The 14,681-nt window shown below is 35.4% G+C and overlaps 1 protein-coding gene across 4 annotated transcripts in view; it reads right to left on the reverse strand.

Annotated features, from left to right (window-relative positions):
• Positions 1–13,016, reverse strand: part of LOC124372055 (T-complex protein 11-like protein 1) — a 34,477-nt gene extending 21,461 nt beyond the window's left edge. Inside the window, exons 1-3 of one of the 4 annotated variants that reach the window (XM_046830417.1) lie at positions 12,989–13,016; positions 5,575–5,701; positions 3,316–3,493 (exon numbers count right to left, since the gene is read on the reverse strand). In XM_046830417.1, coding sequence (XP_046686373.1) covers positions 3,316–3,395 — 80 coding nt within the window. In that variant the 5' untranslated portion in view covers positions 3,396–3,493; positions 5,575–5,701; positions 12,989–13,016. The other 3 variants (XM_046830414.1, XM_046830415.1, XM_046830416.1) reach the window with 3 other exon arrangements.
• Between the last annotated feature and the right edge of the window lie 1,665 nt (positions 13,017–14,681).

Below are 14,681 nucleotides of genomic sequence, written 5' to 3' on the forward strand. Positions count from 1 at the left end.
GGGGAGAGAACACTGGACCTGGGAAATGGAGAATGAGGAGGCAAGTTACCAGTGGAGTTCCACAGGGATCAGTGCTTGGCCCCAACCCTTTGGAATGTCCTGTACGACACTGTGTTTCGCTTGGCTCTCCCGCCTGGGGTACGAATTGTCGGGTATGCTGATGACTTGGCCCTGGTGGCCAAGGGAAGCACGGAACATGTGCTAATGGAGAGATCCAATGAAGCCATTGCACGAGTTGGGGATCATCTGCAGGAACTGGGACTTGAGCTGGCCCACAAAAGACTGAGGCAATTATCATGGCTGGAAGGAGGAGACTTCGACCGATCACTTTTCGGGTACAGGGTACGACTGTCACACCGAAGACTAAGGTCAAGTACTTAGGGCATTTGGCTGGATAAGTCAAGAACTTTCGTTCCCCATGTTATGGAAACAGCAAGAAAGGCCTCAGTAACGGCAATGGCAATAAGTGGGACTATGAAGAATGTTCGGGCCCCAAGGAGTCAAAGAGGCGGCTGATTTTCTCAGCAACACAGTCCATACTCTTGTATGGTGCACCGGTGTGGGCGAGTGCAATGCAGTTTGGAAAGAGCAAAGGAAGCTGCACTAAGGGTTCAACGGATTGCTGCGATGAGAATCACATCAGCCTACAGGACGATATCTCTCGACGCTGTTTTGGTGCTCGCTAGGACTCCTCCTATCCATCTTCTGGTGAAAGAGAGAACTGACAGCTACCTGGGAGAACGAGACAGGGCGGAGCTGCAGGAAAGACTGAGGGATGCTTGGCAACGAGAGTGGGAGGTCTCAAGTAAGGGCTCCTGGACCAGAAGGCTCATACCAGACATTAGAGTATGGCTTCAAAGGACACATGGGGAGGTAAATTTCCCATGTGACTCAGATCCTCTCAGGTCATGGGTGTTTCCGCCGTTACTTGGAGAGGATTGGCAGAAGTAACTCAAGTATATGCCACTACTGCAGAGAGGAAGATACTGCTGAGCACACTTTCTTTTTCTGTAAGAGGTGGACAGAGGAGAGAGCCAATTGCTGGGAAACAACCGGACAACTGATACCTGAGACTTTGGTCTCTCACATGGTGCAGTCGGAAGACATGTGGAACGCAGTCAGTAAGATGGCCTTTTCCATTATACGGAAGAAAATGGAAGATGAGCCGTGAGGACTTGAGGTGAAGAAGGAAAGCATTTAGTGCAAGACACTCACCCAGCTGAAGAAATGCTAAAAGTGGTCCCGGCTTGGTGGGCAGGAAGGACGAGGGTGGGGTTTAGCGGGATCGGCGATCTTTATAACGTAGTCAAACCCCGCATGCACTGGAGTGAAGGGAAGAAGAGAGAAACCCTCCATGTATCTGATTGCAGATTCCCCATCCTCAGCCCAAAAAAAAAAAAAAAAAAAAAAAACCCTAAGTGCAATTCAATATGGCGAATTATACTGTTTCTCAATCCAGTTTTAACAGCAGAGCCATCACAGCCAATTACAACTAATTCTTGCAAAGAAATATCATTGCTGGACAATAAGATAATTATAGAGGTCGTAATATTCTTCGAACTTCCTGAATTAGGAGCCATATGTTCAAGAAATGTATTACCTGGTTCTTGAATAAGCGAGTAATGTTCCTCCTTTATAACTCTATGAAATTGTTTTGAATGTGCCATTCCGACCACAATTGCGTCGTCTTTGAGGCTATCTAAATATAATCCTTGTAGCTTGTTTTCTGTTATAGAACTAGACAATTCAGCCCTAATATTATGTTTTTCTCGCCTTATTATACTTATCTACTACTTGCAAATTGTCACAACTAGTGACTATGCCAATGTCATGCAAAACACTAGAAGCTATTGCAGCTGTAGCATGATCAGAAACACCATAACGATCGCTAACCAATGTAGTAGACTTAAGGTTAATCATCATTTGACAACAAGAGGATTTCTTTTTTTGAAATTCAGTTAAAAATTATTGATCGCTGTCACTGCAATCGTCATTATTAGTTGGTAAGCACAGGGATGCATAATCACCAGTATCCTGTTGTTCAATTTCGGAAACTTTAACTTCGGAGTATTGGTTTGAAGTGCTGACATGAGATTTTCTTTCTAAAGATTTTATGTGTTTCTTAGTTTCACCCAAGTCCACCCCTTCAATTTTTCCAATCCAGTTTACTAGCAGCGAGTAAATAAACTTTAGCTCAATATATGGTATCTTATTTCTCACAAATACAAGTGATAATACAGTTGCACTGACATAGTCAGTAGTCTTATTAAAATTGCAGTTAAGAACAATAGGACATTTGCAAGCTGCAACATCAAATAGTATCTAGCATTTGTACTTGAACTCGTCAATTTTTCTTATAAAAGATTCTTTATTTTTATCATGTTTAAGTGGTTTCGCAAGCCATAGTATTTAACATGTAGTGCATTTAGAAGTTGAACTATTCTTTTATCACTAACTGTTGGAATAGATGCCTTCTTATACAAACTAATTATTTTGTTAGTTACTGTATTAGCTACTTGTGAAAAACTGACACTCATTATTGCATTTAAGTGCCAAATTGTATCTGTATGTGACAAACATCGGATTACGTCCTCCCCGGTAGGTAACTTGTTTAAAGGTAAATCTTTCGGTGTACCAAAAATTGGGCATTCAAATACCTGTCTAGTGATGATTTTCTTAGGTACTGTCATTGTTCATTACACAGTATCGTCCACAAAGTTACACAACAATGTTATACATAACGATTTGCACATTGCAAATGCAAAAATAGTAACAAAAAAAATGCTTAAAACATCCACCACACAAGAAACAACTGCAGACTGACGCGGGAATGCCGGAATATGGAGAGGGGGGAATCACATGATGCCGCCGGGTGAATGACCCAATAGTGACATGATAGGATGAATTTGTATTGCTATGCACGACCGGAAGATCAATTCTGACTTTGCCCGTTGTTTTTGTAAAGTTAAGTTGTCTTTTTTATAAACCTTAGAGCACATGCGCAACGGGAATATAACAACCGATATTTTAAATATTTTTAGCCCATTTTGGTCTTACAATTTAGCAACTTTCCCGAGGTAATACAAATCAATAAAAATTATTATTTTTTCAACACACCCAAATTATAAGCCTTTAAGTGTTTTAATTCTGTAAATCTATTTACAGATGAGCATTTCCAGATGCTTTGAGGAACATAGCAAAACATTAACTTAATTTTGTATACATGAAAAACATTTTGTTATATATGGTACATGACTATGAACACTGGTTACTCAGCATCTGTAATATCTGTAGGTAGTATTTGAAGGTATTTACCTATTTTCAGGCGGTTCTCTCTTCTCTAACTCAAAATTGCTATCCACAGCAATTTCATGAGCCAAAGCCATATTAGCCATTCCTTTAGCTGCAGAAATAATTTCTTCTAATGACACGAATTTGGGAGGTGATGCATTTGTTAATCCAGGAAAGAAAACTTTCACTCAAAGTTCTTTGTCTGAAATGAAATAAATAAATAAATAAAAACAATATCAAATTTTAAATAAGAGAGTAGAATTGTTCAACATAGAAATAAGAACAAATAAGTCTATGAAATTGATTCATACAAGAGTACCTGTTTTAGGTGGGCCTTACAATTAACCTAGATAACAAAAGGTAAACTTAAATTATGAAGGTAAGCTTTGTATTCAATTATTAAAGTATTTTGTTGACAGCATTATCTGGATGTGTGTAATCTGAGCTAAAATGCCATGGAAATGACTTGTTTAACACACCATTGATGGTGTATGGAGTCATTCTTTAAGCAGATGACTTCCATGCAAATTTCACTAACCCTTTGACTGTTTCACTACAATTTATTGTTTTTGCCTAAAACTTTCACAACGATATATCATTGTTTATGTCTTTGCTGAAAATGGCTTCACACTGGTATATTTTGGTTGCGCAATAAATGTTCAGTAATGTAATTTTATTGACTATTTAGTGAAAAATCCATATGCCTATTATCAACACAAAAATATATTTTCTTGCTTTTTACGTTTTATACTTGACTATTTATATATGACATTATACGTGATTAATGAAAAACTGCCTAAAATTCATGTAAGTTACTATTTATTGTTTTTTGTATAACTTTTTACCATGGTATAATTTTTTCAAATTACTTACAATTTTCAGGATCTTTTCATAACTTTAAGTATGTTTAAGATATTGTATTAGCAATACAAGAAAATAAATCAAATATATTATATAACTTAAAAAATTAAGAATAAACCAAACATTTGTTTACATTTTTATTTATAATATAGGCAGTACTTTTTTCTTGAATACAAGTTAATGCGCTAAAAAACAAAACTAATTTTAAGCAAATATATTTTTTAAGTTACAAATTTTTAAGTTAACCCTGCAAAAAGATCAATTCTGAGCTGAACAGTTTTGCGTATGACCCATGCTAAAATGCTAAACAGTTTTAGGAAAAGATTTTTTTTAATTGGCAAACAGCCAAAGTCTTAAAACTGTATAATTTGTTTGGTTAGTAATATTAAGAATTTTATTTTTTCACTAAATTGAAACTCAATGCAATAGTTTAAACTTTTGTACATAGATTGTTGATGCAGTGGGTGCATTTTACATATTAAGCATTTAACAAGTTATAAAATATAACAATTTAATCAAAATCACTAGAGACACTTTTGGGAAAGTTCTCTTTTTACTAAAAAAATTCAGAAAACATTTAAAATGTAAAATGGTCTAGAGATATACCCTTGCACATCTGATTCGTAATCAGACAATCCTCATGGTCTCTAGCAATGATCACAGACTAAGAATACAGGGTGTATCAAAAAGAATCATCCGATTTAATAAAATCATAACTATTCTGTTTGTTGAGCTAAATGCGCCAACAACGTACTGATGAAAAGAGTATCTTTTAAAGTTTTACATGGTTTCCGCTAGTGAAAATGACGTCTGCACCACAAAAAGCGTTTTGTGTTCTACGTTTTTCGCAGTGCGAGTCTGTAATAACTGTTCAGCGTGACTTTCTTAATAAGTATGGTGTTAATCCTCCTACATCACAAAGCATTAGATGTAGGAGGATGAGCAACAATGGATGAGCTGAGGAATCGCATTACAACAGCAGTGGAATCAGTAATTCAGGACATGCTCGCTGCAGTGTGGGATGAATTTGAATACCGCATAGACATATGCCGTGTATCTAAAGGTGAACATATTGAACACCTTTGAAAAGGAATGAAAAAAAAAAAACTTTTTGAGTTTTCCTTTCAGTCAAAAAAATTAGTAATTGTATATGTTTACTACTGTTTGAAATATAGACATGCCAAATTGGATGATTCTTTTTGATGCACCCTGTCCATATGAACAGACTTTTTTTGCAAAACTCTTAGGGTACCCCAAAATAGAAATTTGCATAAAAAGAACTTCAATCTAGTAACTGTGCAATAATAGTCTCAAAACAACAAACCACATAGGCTAAAGGAAAAAGTCGAAGGTAAAAGTAGTAGTGAGGGGGTGGGAATAGTAATAGTAGGGGGTAGGCTAAGGGAAAAAGTAGAAATTTACCTCTTGGAACCCTGATCAGAGCTTTCACTCAAGTTTCTGCCTCGCCCCTGGTTTGATGTGCTTGGTGCCTCATCATCATTATGTGTTCTGCTGCCTGAAGGAATCTCATCTGAACTCATATTGGTTTCTAAAAATTAAAATTAGATGTACCAATTATGTAAAATTTATAATGTTATTAAAGAAGTAAACATCGAGTAGCAATTTTTTACAATTATTAATAAATGAAGCAAAATGATCTGTATTGTTTAGTGTATGAGAGCTAAGTATATAAATTATTAAATTAATAATGCGTATAAATGTATATCAATATGTACAATTTTACTTTGGCCCCCAAAAATATTCATTAATTGTTTATGTGTTTTAATTCTAGTTTCTGGCAGTAAAATTATAACTCACATTGTTGCTGACAAATATAATTCAATATAACATATAAATATAATATAATCAGCCTGACTGAGTTCAATAAGATCCAAAACATAAATCAAATACTTCATATGACCTTTCATAACTTTGACCTCCTTTAGTTTCAAGTTCTATCAAAGTGATTTAGTGATAAAGCTGTTTGCATCAAACATTCATCAATTGGACCATTTTACAAAAAAGTTGGAGGAGGAGTGTGGCAATTACAGACCAATCACTCTTGCCCCGATAATTTCTATGGATGTTGAAATAATATTCATGACAAGATTCCTGTCCTTCATGAATGAAAAATAACATTGTATCCAACAGCCAGTTTGTCTTAACAAAACTAGAATCAATATCTGATGCTACAGGTTGGGACAGAAGAACTTGCGCAGTACAACCCCGATAAGTCGGCCCCCGTTGACCCGGAAGTCCGGCTAACCCGGACCGATTTTCAATAAAAAAAATAGAAAATCAGACAAACATTTCAATAATAAAAACGTAACATTTTTGAGTGGTATAGTATCCGTGAATTGATGTTGTATCAGTATTTGATGGGACTGTGCGACAGTGAGTGTGTGACTCATGGCACACGGCGGCGGCCGAGTGGCGGTCATTGTCCCGGATTCTCGGAAACAATAACAGACGCGTATTTCCCCAAATCCTCTCCCACGCTACCGCCACGCCTGACCTCTCAGTACCGTTCCTACCTCGCTCCGCTCGCTTGTGCCCGTGTTGTGTGTGTAGTGTACTGTATTGCTACCTTCTGTTCTGCAATCGTGCTTCAGATAGTGTTCTTCATTTGTGTTGTGCGTTTGTTTTTATCTACGCGATGGCAACAAAACGTTAAAATGTTGTAGTGACAATGGAAAAGAGACTAGAGGCATTAGGTAGGATTGATAAAGGCGAATCTTTTAAAAACAATTGCAGCATCTTATGGTATCGGTACATCTACAGTATCGGATGGAAAAAAATAGGACAAAAATCGAAGAATTTTGTTTCAAGATGATAACCAAAGACAGTTTGGGCAATCGGTGCAAAGCTAAAAACGAGACTCTTGAGGACGCTTTGTATGTTTGGTTTTGTGCGGAAAGGGAACGTGGTTTGCCAGTGTCTGGGCCTATCATTCAAGAAAAGGCAATCAAGCTGAATAAACAGTTGCCTGATTGTGAACCAAATTTTACTGCGAGTCAAGGATGGTTGGATAGGTGGAAAAAACGGTATGGTATTCGCCAACTATCTATCACAGGAGAAAGTCTATCTGGGGACAACAGCACTGCTGATGACTATAAAAACAAGTTTTTGGATTTTGTTAAAGAAGAAAATTTAACGGCAAATCAAATATATAACGCCGATGAGACGGGTCTGCTGCTTTACAGAATGTTGCCGAGCAAAACTTTGGCCTCAAAACTGAAAAAGACGCAAAGGGATACAACAAAAGCAAAGACCGATTGACAATAATGGCCTGCGACCCCGATAAGTCGGCCCCGATGACCCGGAAGTCCGGCTAACCCGGACCGATTTTCAATAAAAAAAATAAAAAATCAGACAAACATTCCAATAATAAAAACGTAACATTTTTGAGTGGTATAGTATCCGTGAATCGATGTTGTATCAGTATTTGATGGTACTGTACGACAGTGAGTGTGTGACTCATGGCACACGGCGGCCGAGTGGCGGTCATTGTCCCGGATTCTCGGAAACAATAACAGACGCGTATTTCCCCAAATCCTCTCCCACGCTACCGCCACGCCTGACCTCTCAGTACCGTTCCTACCTCGCTCCGCTCGCTTGTGCCCGTGTTGTGTGTGTAGTGTACTGTATTGCTACCTTCTGTTCTGCAATCGTGCTTCAGATAGTGTTCTTCATTTGTGTTGTGCGTTTGTTTTTATCTACGCGATGGCAACAAAACGTTAAAATGTTGTAAGTGACAATGGAAAAGAGACTAGAGGCATTAGGTAGGATTGATAAAGGCGAATCTTTAAAAACAATTGCAGCATCTTATGGTATCGGTACATCTACAGTATCGGATGGAAAAAGATAGGACAAAAATCGAAGAATTTTGTTTCAAGATGATAACCAAAGACAGTTTGGGCAATCGGTGCAAAGCTAAAAAACGAGACTCTTGAGGACGCTTTGTATGTTTGGTTTTGTGCGGAAAGGGAACGTGGTTTGCCAGTGTCTGGGCCTATCATTCAAGAAAAGGCAATCAAGCTGAATAAACAGTTGCCTGATTGTGAACAAAATTTTACTGCGAGTCAAGGATGGTTGGATAGGTGGAAAAAAAACGGTATGGTATTCGCCAACTATCTATCACAGGAGAAAGTCTATCTGGGGACAACAGCACTGCTGATGACTATAAAAACAAGTTTTTGGATTTTGTTAAAGAAGAAAATTTAACGGCAAATCAAATATATAACGCCGATGAGACGGGTCTGCTTTACAGAATGTTGCCGAGCAAAACTTTGGCCTCAAAACTGAAAAAGACGCAAAGGGATACAACAAAAGCAAAGACCGATTGACAATAATGGCCTGCAGCAATGCTTCGGGGAAGCATAAATTTCCTCTACTCTTAATAGGACAAGCGAAAAATCCACGACCACTGAAAAACGTAAATCGGGATTCTCTACCAGTTGTCTACAAGTCTCAAAGAAGTGCATGGATGGACAGCAACACTTTTAAAAACTGGTTTTTTTATTGTTTTGTGCCAGGTGTGACGAAATATTTAAAAGATTGTGGGTTGCCTGTTGCCAATTAAAGCTGTCCTACTAATTGATAATGCTCCTTCACATCCGTCTGCAGATGTGCTGGTCAGTGGGGACATTACCGTCAAGTTTTTGCCGCCTAATGTAACAGCGCTATTACAGCCCATGGACCAGGGGGTTTTCGAGAAAATCAAGAAGGTTTACAGAAGACAGATGCTAAGCCCAATTATTGACAATGAAGGAGAACACGGTGTAGTTGAGATTCTCAAAACATTTAATGTGAAAACTGTAATGTACATGACTGCAGAATTTTGCGAACACGTGACTAGAATCAGCTTAATTAAATCTTGGAAAAAAACTGTGGAAGGGTGTATGCGACTTGCCTGAAAATATAATTCAACCAGTGGGGAACTTTAATATGGAAAATGACACTCCAGACGATGTCCAGCCCCAAGAACTTTTGGATATGTTCCAAAATATTGATGGCTGCTCTGAAGTCGATGAAAATTACGTTACTCTGTGGTTAGGGGCAGACAATAACGGAGGCTATGAGCCACTTAGTGACGAGGATGTGATCGCGTAGTTTTTACCTGATGCTAATGAATCAGACGCTGAGGAGGCAGACGGGGACATTGAAGATCCAGTGATGAGTCATGGAAATGCAGTGACCAAACTAAACGAACAAGGTTTATTTCGAGCGGCAGGCAGAAACATCGCCGGCTGAATTGCTCATGTTGAAGAGACTGCGGGATCGCACAGCACGCAAGCGGCAGACGACATTGGCACAACCAAAGCTGACTGAGTTTTTTACCAGGAAATGAACAGTTATAAATGTACTGCAAGGATTAATAATAATTTAATGTGCATATGTTTGATGTTTTTACAATTATAATGGAGTTTATCTGTAAGTATACCGTATTTTATTAATTTTTACCTAATTCTCCGGCTAACCCGGATTTTCGTTAACCCGAATCGGCCGCGGTCCCGATTAACCCGACTTATCGAGGTTCCACTGTATTTGAATTTGGCACCATAAAGTGACTATTGTTCTAATAAGAGTGGGAGTAGGCACATTTGAGAAAGCAGACCTTACGTTTTTTATCCACACAGTTTAGTCTGTTTCATGGAGTGGACATAGGTGTAGCATACGTTTGCTGTTGATGCATACTTTTCAAACAGATCATCAATCATCGGCAACTAACCTGCATTCCGCATTAATATCACATCCTGTGTTCATGTTTCTGGCCGGCAATCTATTGTTCCATAGGTAAACAACATCAGAAACTGGTGATGCAAAGAAAATTTAATTGGTCCCTAGTTTTTCTTTAATAAAACGAACAGGTGATTTTGGAGGATTCTGACCATTACATCCATATGATTCAAGAGTTTTTCTTGCCAACAGTCAATGAGATGGATATGTGGGAGATGTGTGGATCCAGCAGGATGTTGCAACAGCACACACAGCCCAAATGTCAAAGGCAGTTTTGTGGACACCTCCCAGGAAATCCTATCTCCATAAGAGTTGACCTGAATTGGTCAGCACGGTTACCTGATTTAGCCCCTTGCAATTATTTTTTATGGGAGCTATCTCAAATCACTGGTTTATAATGATCGTCCTCCTGAGATCCTGGTTCAACTGAGGAAAACATTCTTCAAGTGTATCACCAGAATGAAGAATGGTGAACGAAACTTCAGAGTCTAATTAGTGCAGTGTATTGACAAGAATAAACGCCATATGCCTGGTGTCATATTCAAAACTAACTCAAATCACTAACTTTAAGTAGGATTCTAAATAAATGTGTAAGTAATAGAGTTTTTATAAACACTGAGCAATATTCTAAATGGTTACAAGATAATGACCTTGCTCTTTTAAATCCGAATTGTCCAGCTTTTTATTGACGAGATGAAAACTAGAATTAAAAGTGGAAATTAAATAGCGTTGCAAGGAAAGTAAGGACTAACACGATGTATCTAAAATCGATCTTGAGAAGACTTGATCTTCTCAAGATCGAGATTAAGAAGAAGATTTGATCCTTCTAAATTTGGTATTATGAATAAAATGAAAAAATCGTGTACATTTTAGTTCAAATCAAACAAACTATTACTTTTTTATTAATTAATGTACTTTTGACGGCATGAGCACCTGCAGAAATACCATTTCAGATTGGCTAAAGTCGTAAATCGTAAGTACTATACTGCTCAAAAGTTGTTTAAATTTGTTATTTTATGTAGCCTGAAACAAATACATTTATTTTACATATAAAAGTATAGCTTCACTATAATATGATTTTGAAAGCCTAAAACTTAAACTCAATTTGACATTATCACTCAAAATTAGTTCAAAGTAAAATCGTGTTTAGAAATAAATTCAAAATTAAAATCATGTATTTTGTTATTGACTAATGGCGGCAAGAACAGTGACCTACATGTCTTCTTTGTTTCACATGCAGTCACGTTTATCCTTGAAAATACATAAAGGAAGTAAATGTTGTTTTGTTGTAATTATATATTATATATATGTTATAATTTGTAAATTATATTAATATTTATTATATAATATTTTATATTAATATTTGGGAACAATATTGTTATTTAATACATTAAAAAAGCTGATAAACATTAATTGTAAATAACTGTAATTAAAATGTTTTTTTATTTGGTAGTTGATATTAAAATATTTCTAATTGATAATTTGGTACCCTGATACAATTGCAGTGGTGGCCTCTTACTATACTGCAGCCTTAATTTCTAAGATTAAAAATTAGCAAAACCATATTTTCTTTGAAATATCTATTACCGTACGTTATTTGTTGCTTTCAGTATTGTTGGTCATGAATATCAATGATTCAAATCATTCAATAATCAATCCCATTGTGTTGGTGGGCGCTTATTGTACTGCAGTTTAAAGAGAAACTAAACATTAAACAGGTTTGTTTCTTACATGTAATAAATACAGATAGGCTAGACTAGATACTGTTCTATTCATCATTAAATTATTGGGTAGGGTACGATAAGCGGACCCAGTATTTTATATCGAAGAATGTAATCATCGATACCTAATATTTGTATCTCAAATCCTAAACCATCAATCGATATAAAAGTATAGTCCTCAATAACAATCATATGTTTTATATTAAAATATTAATTTAATATTTACAGTGATTAAAACAAATTATTATAACAAAAATTAGGAAAACGGAAGACAACCATATTTGCTCCTCTCACAGTTACAGTTGTTTCTTTCCCACAAATTTCACATAATGGGTTTTTCGGTACGAGTCCAACATGTTGAAACCACGTATAATATGTCATCAATTTTCAAAGCAATGTCGTGTATTTTTCTAAAATTGACAGCCATTTTTAATGATCAAATATTACTTATGTATAATTGAAATATTACCTTACGTGTATTATTTGAAAGTGTTTACAGCGTTGATATAGATTATTTGAGTTAACTGTTGAAATTAATTAATCAGTATCGATTGATTATATAGATTGTTATGGTTCAGTAATATCGTTTGCCAATTTCGATATAAAAAACCGGGTCCGCTTATCGTACCCTCCCCAAATTATTACTTTTTGGATATGTAAACAGATGAACTATTCTGCAGTTTGAAATAACTATAAAGTAATTCAGTTTGAAATTTTGGTTTCAGTAGTTTAGATAATCATAAATATTGATTGGATTCTGGTGGTGGTAGCTTATTGTAACTGTTGCCTTTGTCATAGAATTATTTTGTTGATTTTAGTGTATAGAATATAAGATTCAAGTTAATAAGTAGGCCCTAACTAATTATTTAATCTATTACTCTTAATTTAAACAGAATAGGCTTAGGACCTAGTCTAATTTATTTAGCCTAATGAATATTCCCACACATTCATTTAACATATTAGCCTACCTTATATTTTCAAATTCTTACTTCTTACCTTATGGTTTCCTAGAACACTAGTGTATTTATAAAACTAACCGATTCACTGTTAAGAGAAATTTCTACAAGCACAATCTTTATCAAGAACCCTCTATGTTATTGTGTTAGTTACTGCCACAAACAAAGAAAATCCAGAAATCCTTGACGTTTCTTAAATGAGTAATATGTGAGAAGATTATGTATAAGAATTTGTAATTATAAAATAAGTAAGTTATTTAACTTTTTAGTTTGTAGTATGATAGAACTACAAATTTTGAAACCTTAATATCATCCTAACCTAATACTTCCGTCACAAATGACAGCACACGAAAATTATTTACTACTACAAACTGACAGCTGACACCACAATCCAAATCAAATGATTGGAACAGAACTAACCCTGTCAACAAATAAGGAAGGAGGAAACGAAAGACAACAATCATTTCTGGTTCTTTTTCTTCATATTTTATAACAAGCATGAATCATGCAGTTAATATTTTTCTTTCCTCTATGTATGAAGCAACCAACAGAGGAACCCAAATGAGGACTCTAAAAAGCGAAACTCAAAATGCCAAAAACATAAACTTTGGTATGTAATATTTGAGTGTTATAAATATATAGTATAAAAACCAACATATTTATTTATGCTCCACTAAGTTTATTATGCATTTGATATGATACATTGTATAAATAGGCAAATAAAATTAAAATAATAATACTTTTTATAATGTTTTAAACATTTTATAATGAAAAAAGTAAAATTTATTTTGAATCTTGTCACTGTAGGCTTCAAGCCATGTACATAATGTATAGTTTTGAACAAAATGTTGGCTTTGGATATTGTTAGTTCTGACATTCAAAATGGTGGCAGAATACGATTTAAGTTGTAAAGTGACTATTCAACTAGGGACAGAGGAAGTACATGTATACGTACCTACAATATATATTAGGTATTAATTTAAAATCTATCTTAAATACAGTATTTTTATTACAAAAGTACAACTTCAGTGTTAATTATAAAACTATTTATCTCGATGTTATCTAATTACAAAAACAACACTGTTTCAACGTTGAATTCAACATTAGAATTGGCTTTAAATATAAAAAAAAAATATAATATTTATGTATCAAATTATTGGCCTATATTACAACTTGAGAAATCTCTGTGAGCTTTAACAAAAACTTTCTTTGTTATTTCTCTACATACATATATCGTTTGTAATGATTTATATTCTGTCTAAAATTTCATACTACCGTACCACTACCTTGTTTAGCAGTTTTATCAGTAACTTCATTTCGTTTGATACCTATGTATCCGAGCGTCCACTCACCGGGTGTTACGGGTGTTTTACAGGTAATTAATTTATGAACTATTGACACGGCAAGTCATTCTTTATTTTTTTCCATTCCAGGTTGCACGCAATGTCTTCAGAGCTACCTGTTAGAGCAGCAGTTCTGCAACTTTTTGTGGTGTTCTTTGTATCGTATATAAAAAACCCATCTCGTAATCAAATCTGTGTAAATGTGCACCACACACATCTCACACATACACACATTCTACATTCTCTATTTCTACATTTATTGTTTGAATTGACATATTTCTCATAATACTTTCATTTTATTTTGTGTACTTTTAATCTCAATTTTATAGTTTCCTTTGACAATTGTGAACAAACATGCTTCCTGTTTTTTTTGACTATACCTCATGCATGTAAATCTGTGCCTTATGGGTAATAAAGACTGATTCCTGATTCTTGATTCAGTTCTTTTTACTATTACTTGTGCAATTTAAAATGCTGTAAAATACTTTAAGGTCTTCCCGGTGTACAAACATAGGAGTTTTTAATTTGAATAATGAAAGTGCTTCGTTGTCTCTATAAAATACCGTACTTCTGTATATTATTGGATATGATAGAAACTTTGTATAGTCAAAGGTTGCATTTTTTTACATTTACAGTATGGATAGTGATTTTATTAACATGTTTAATTCGAGTACGTTTTCATGAGCTGACTGATTAGTCTGTGACAACTATATTTATAACTAATTTTCCAGCTAGTTGTCGTCTCCTCAAACATAAAGGTAACATTGCAT

This window comes from Homalodisca vitripennis, unplaced genomic scaffold, assembly GCF_021130785.1.
Source record: "Homalodisca vitripennis isolate AUS2020 unplaced genomic scaffold, UT_GWSS_2.1 ScUCBcl_2449;HRSCAF=7235, whole genome shotgun sequence".
NCBI classification, from domain to species: Eukaryota; Metazoa; Arthropoda; class Insecta; order Hemiptera; family Cicadellidae; genus Homalodisca; species Homalodisca vitripennis.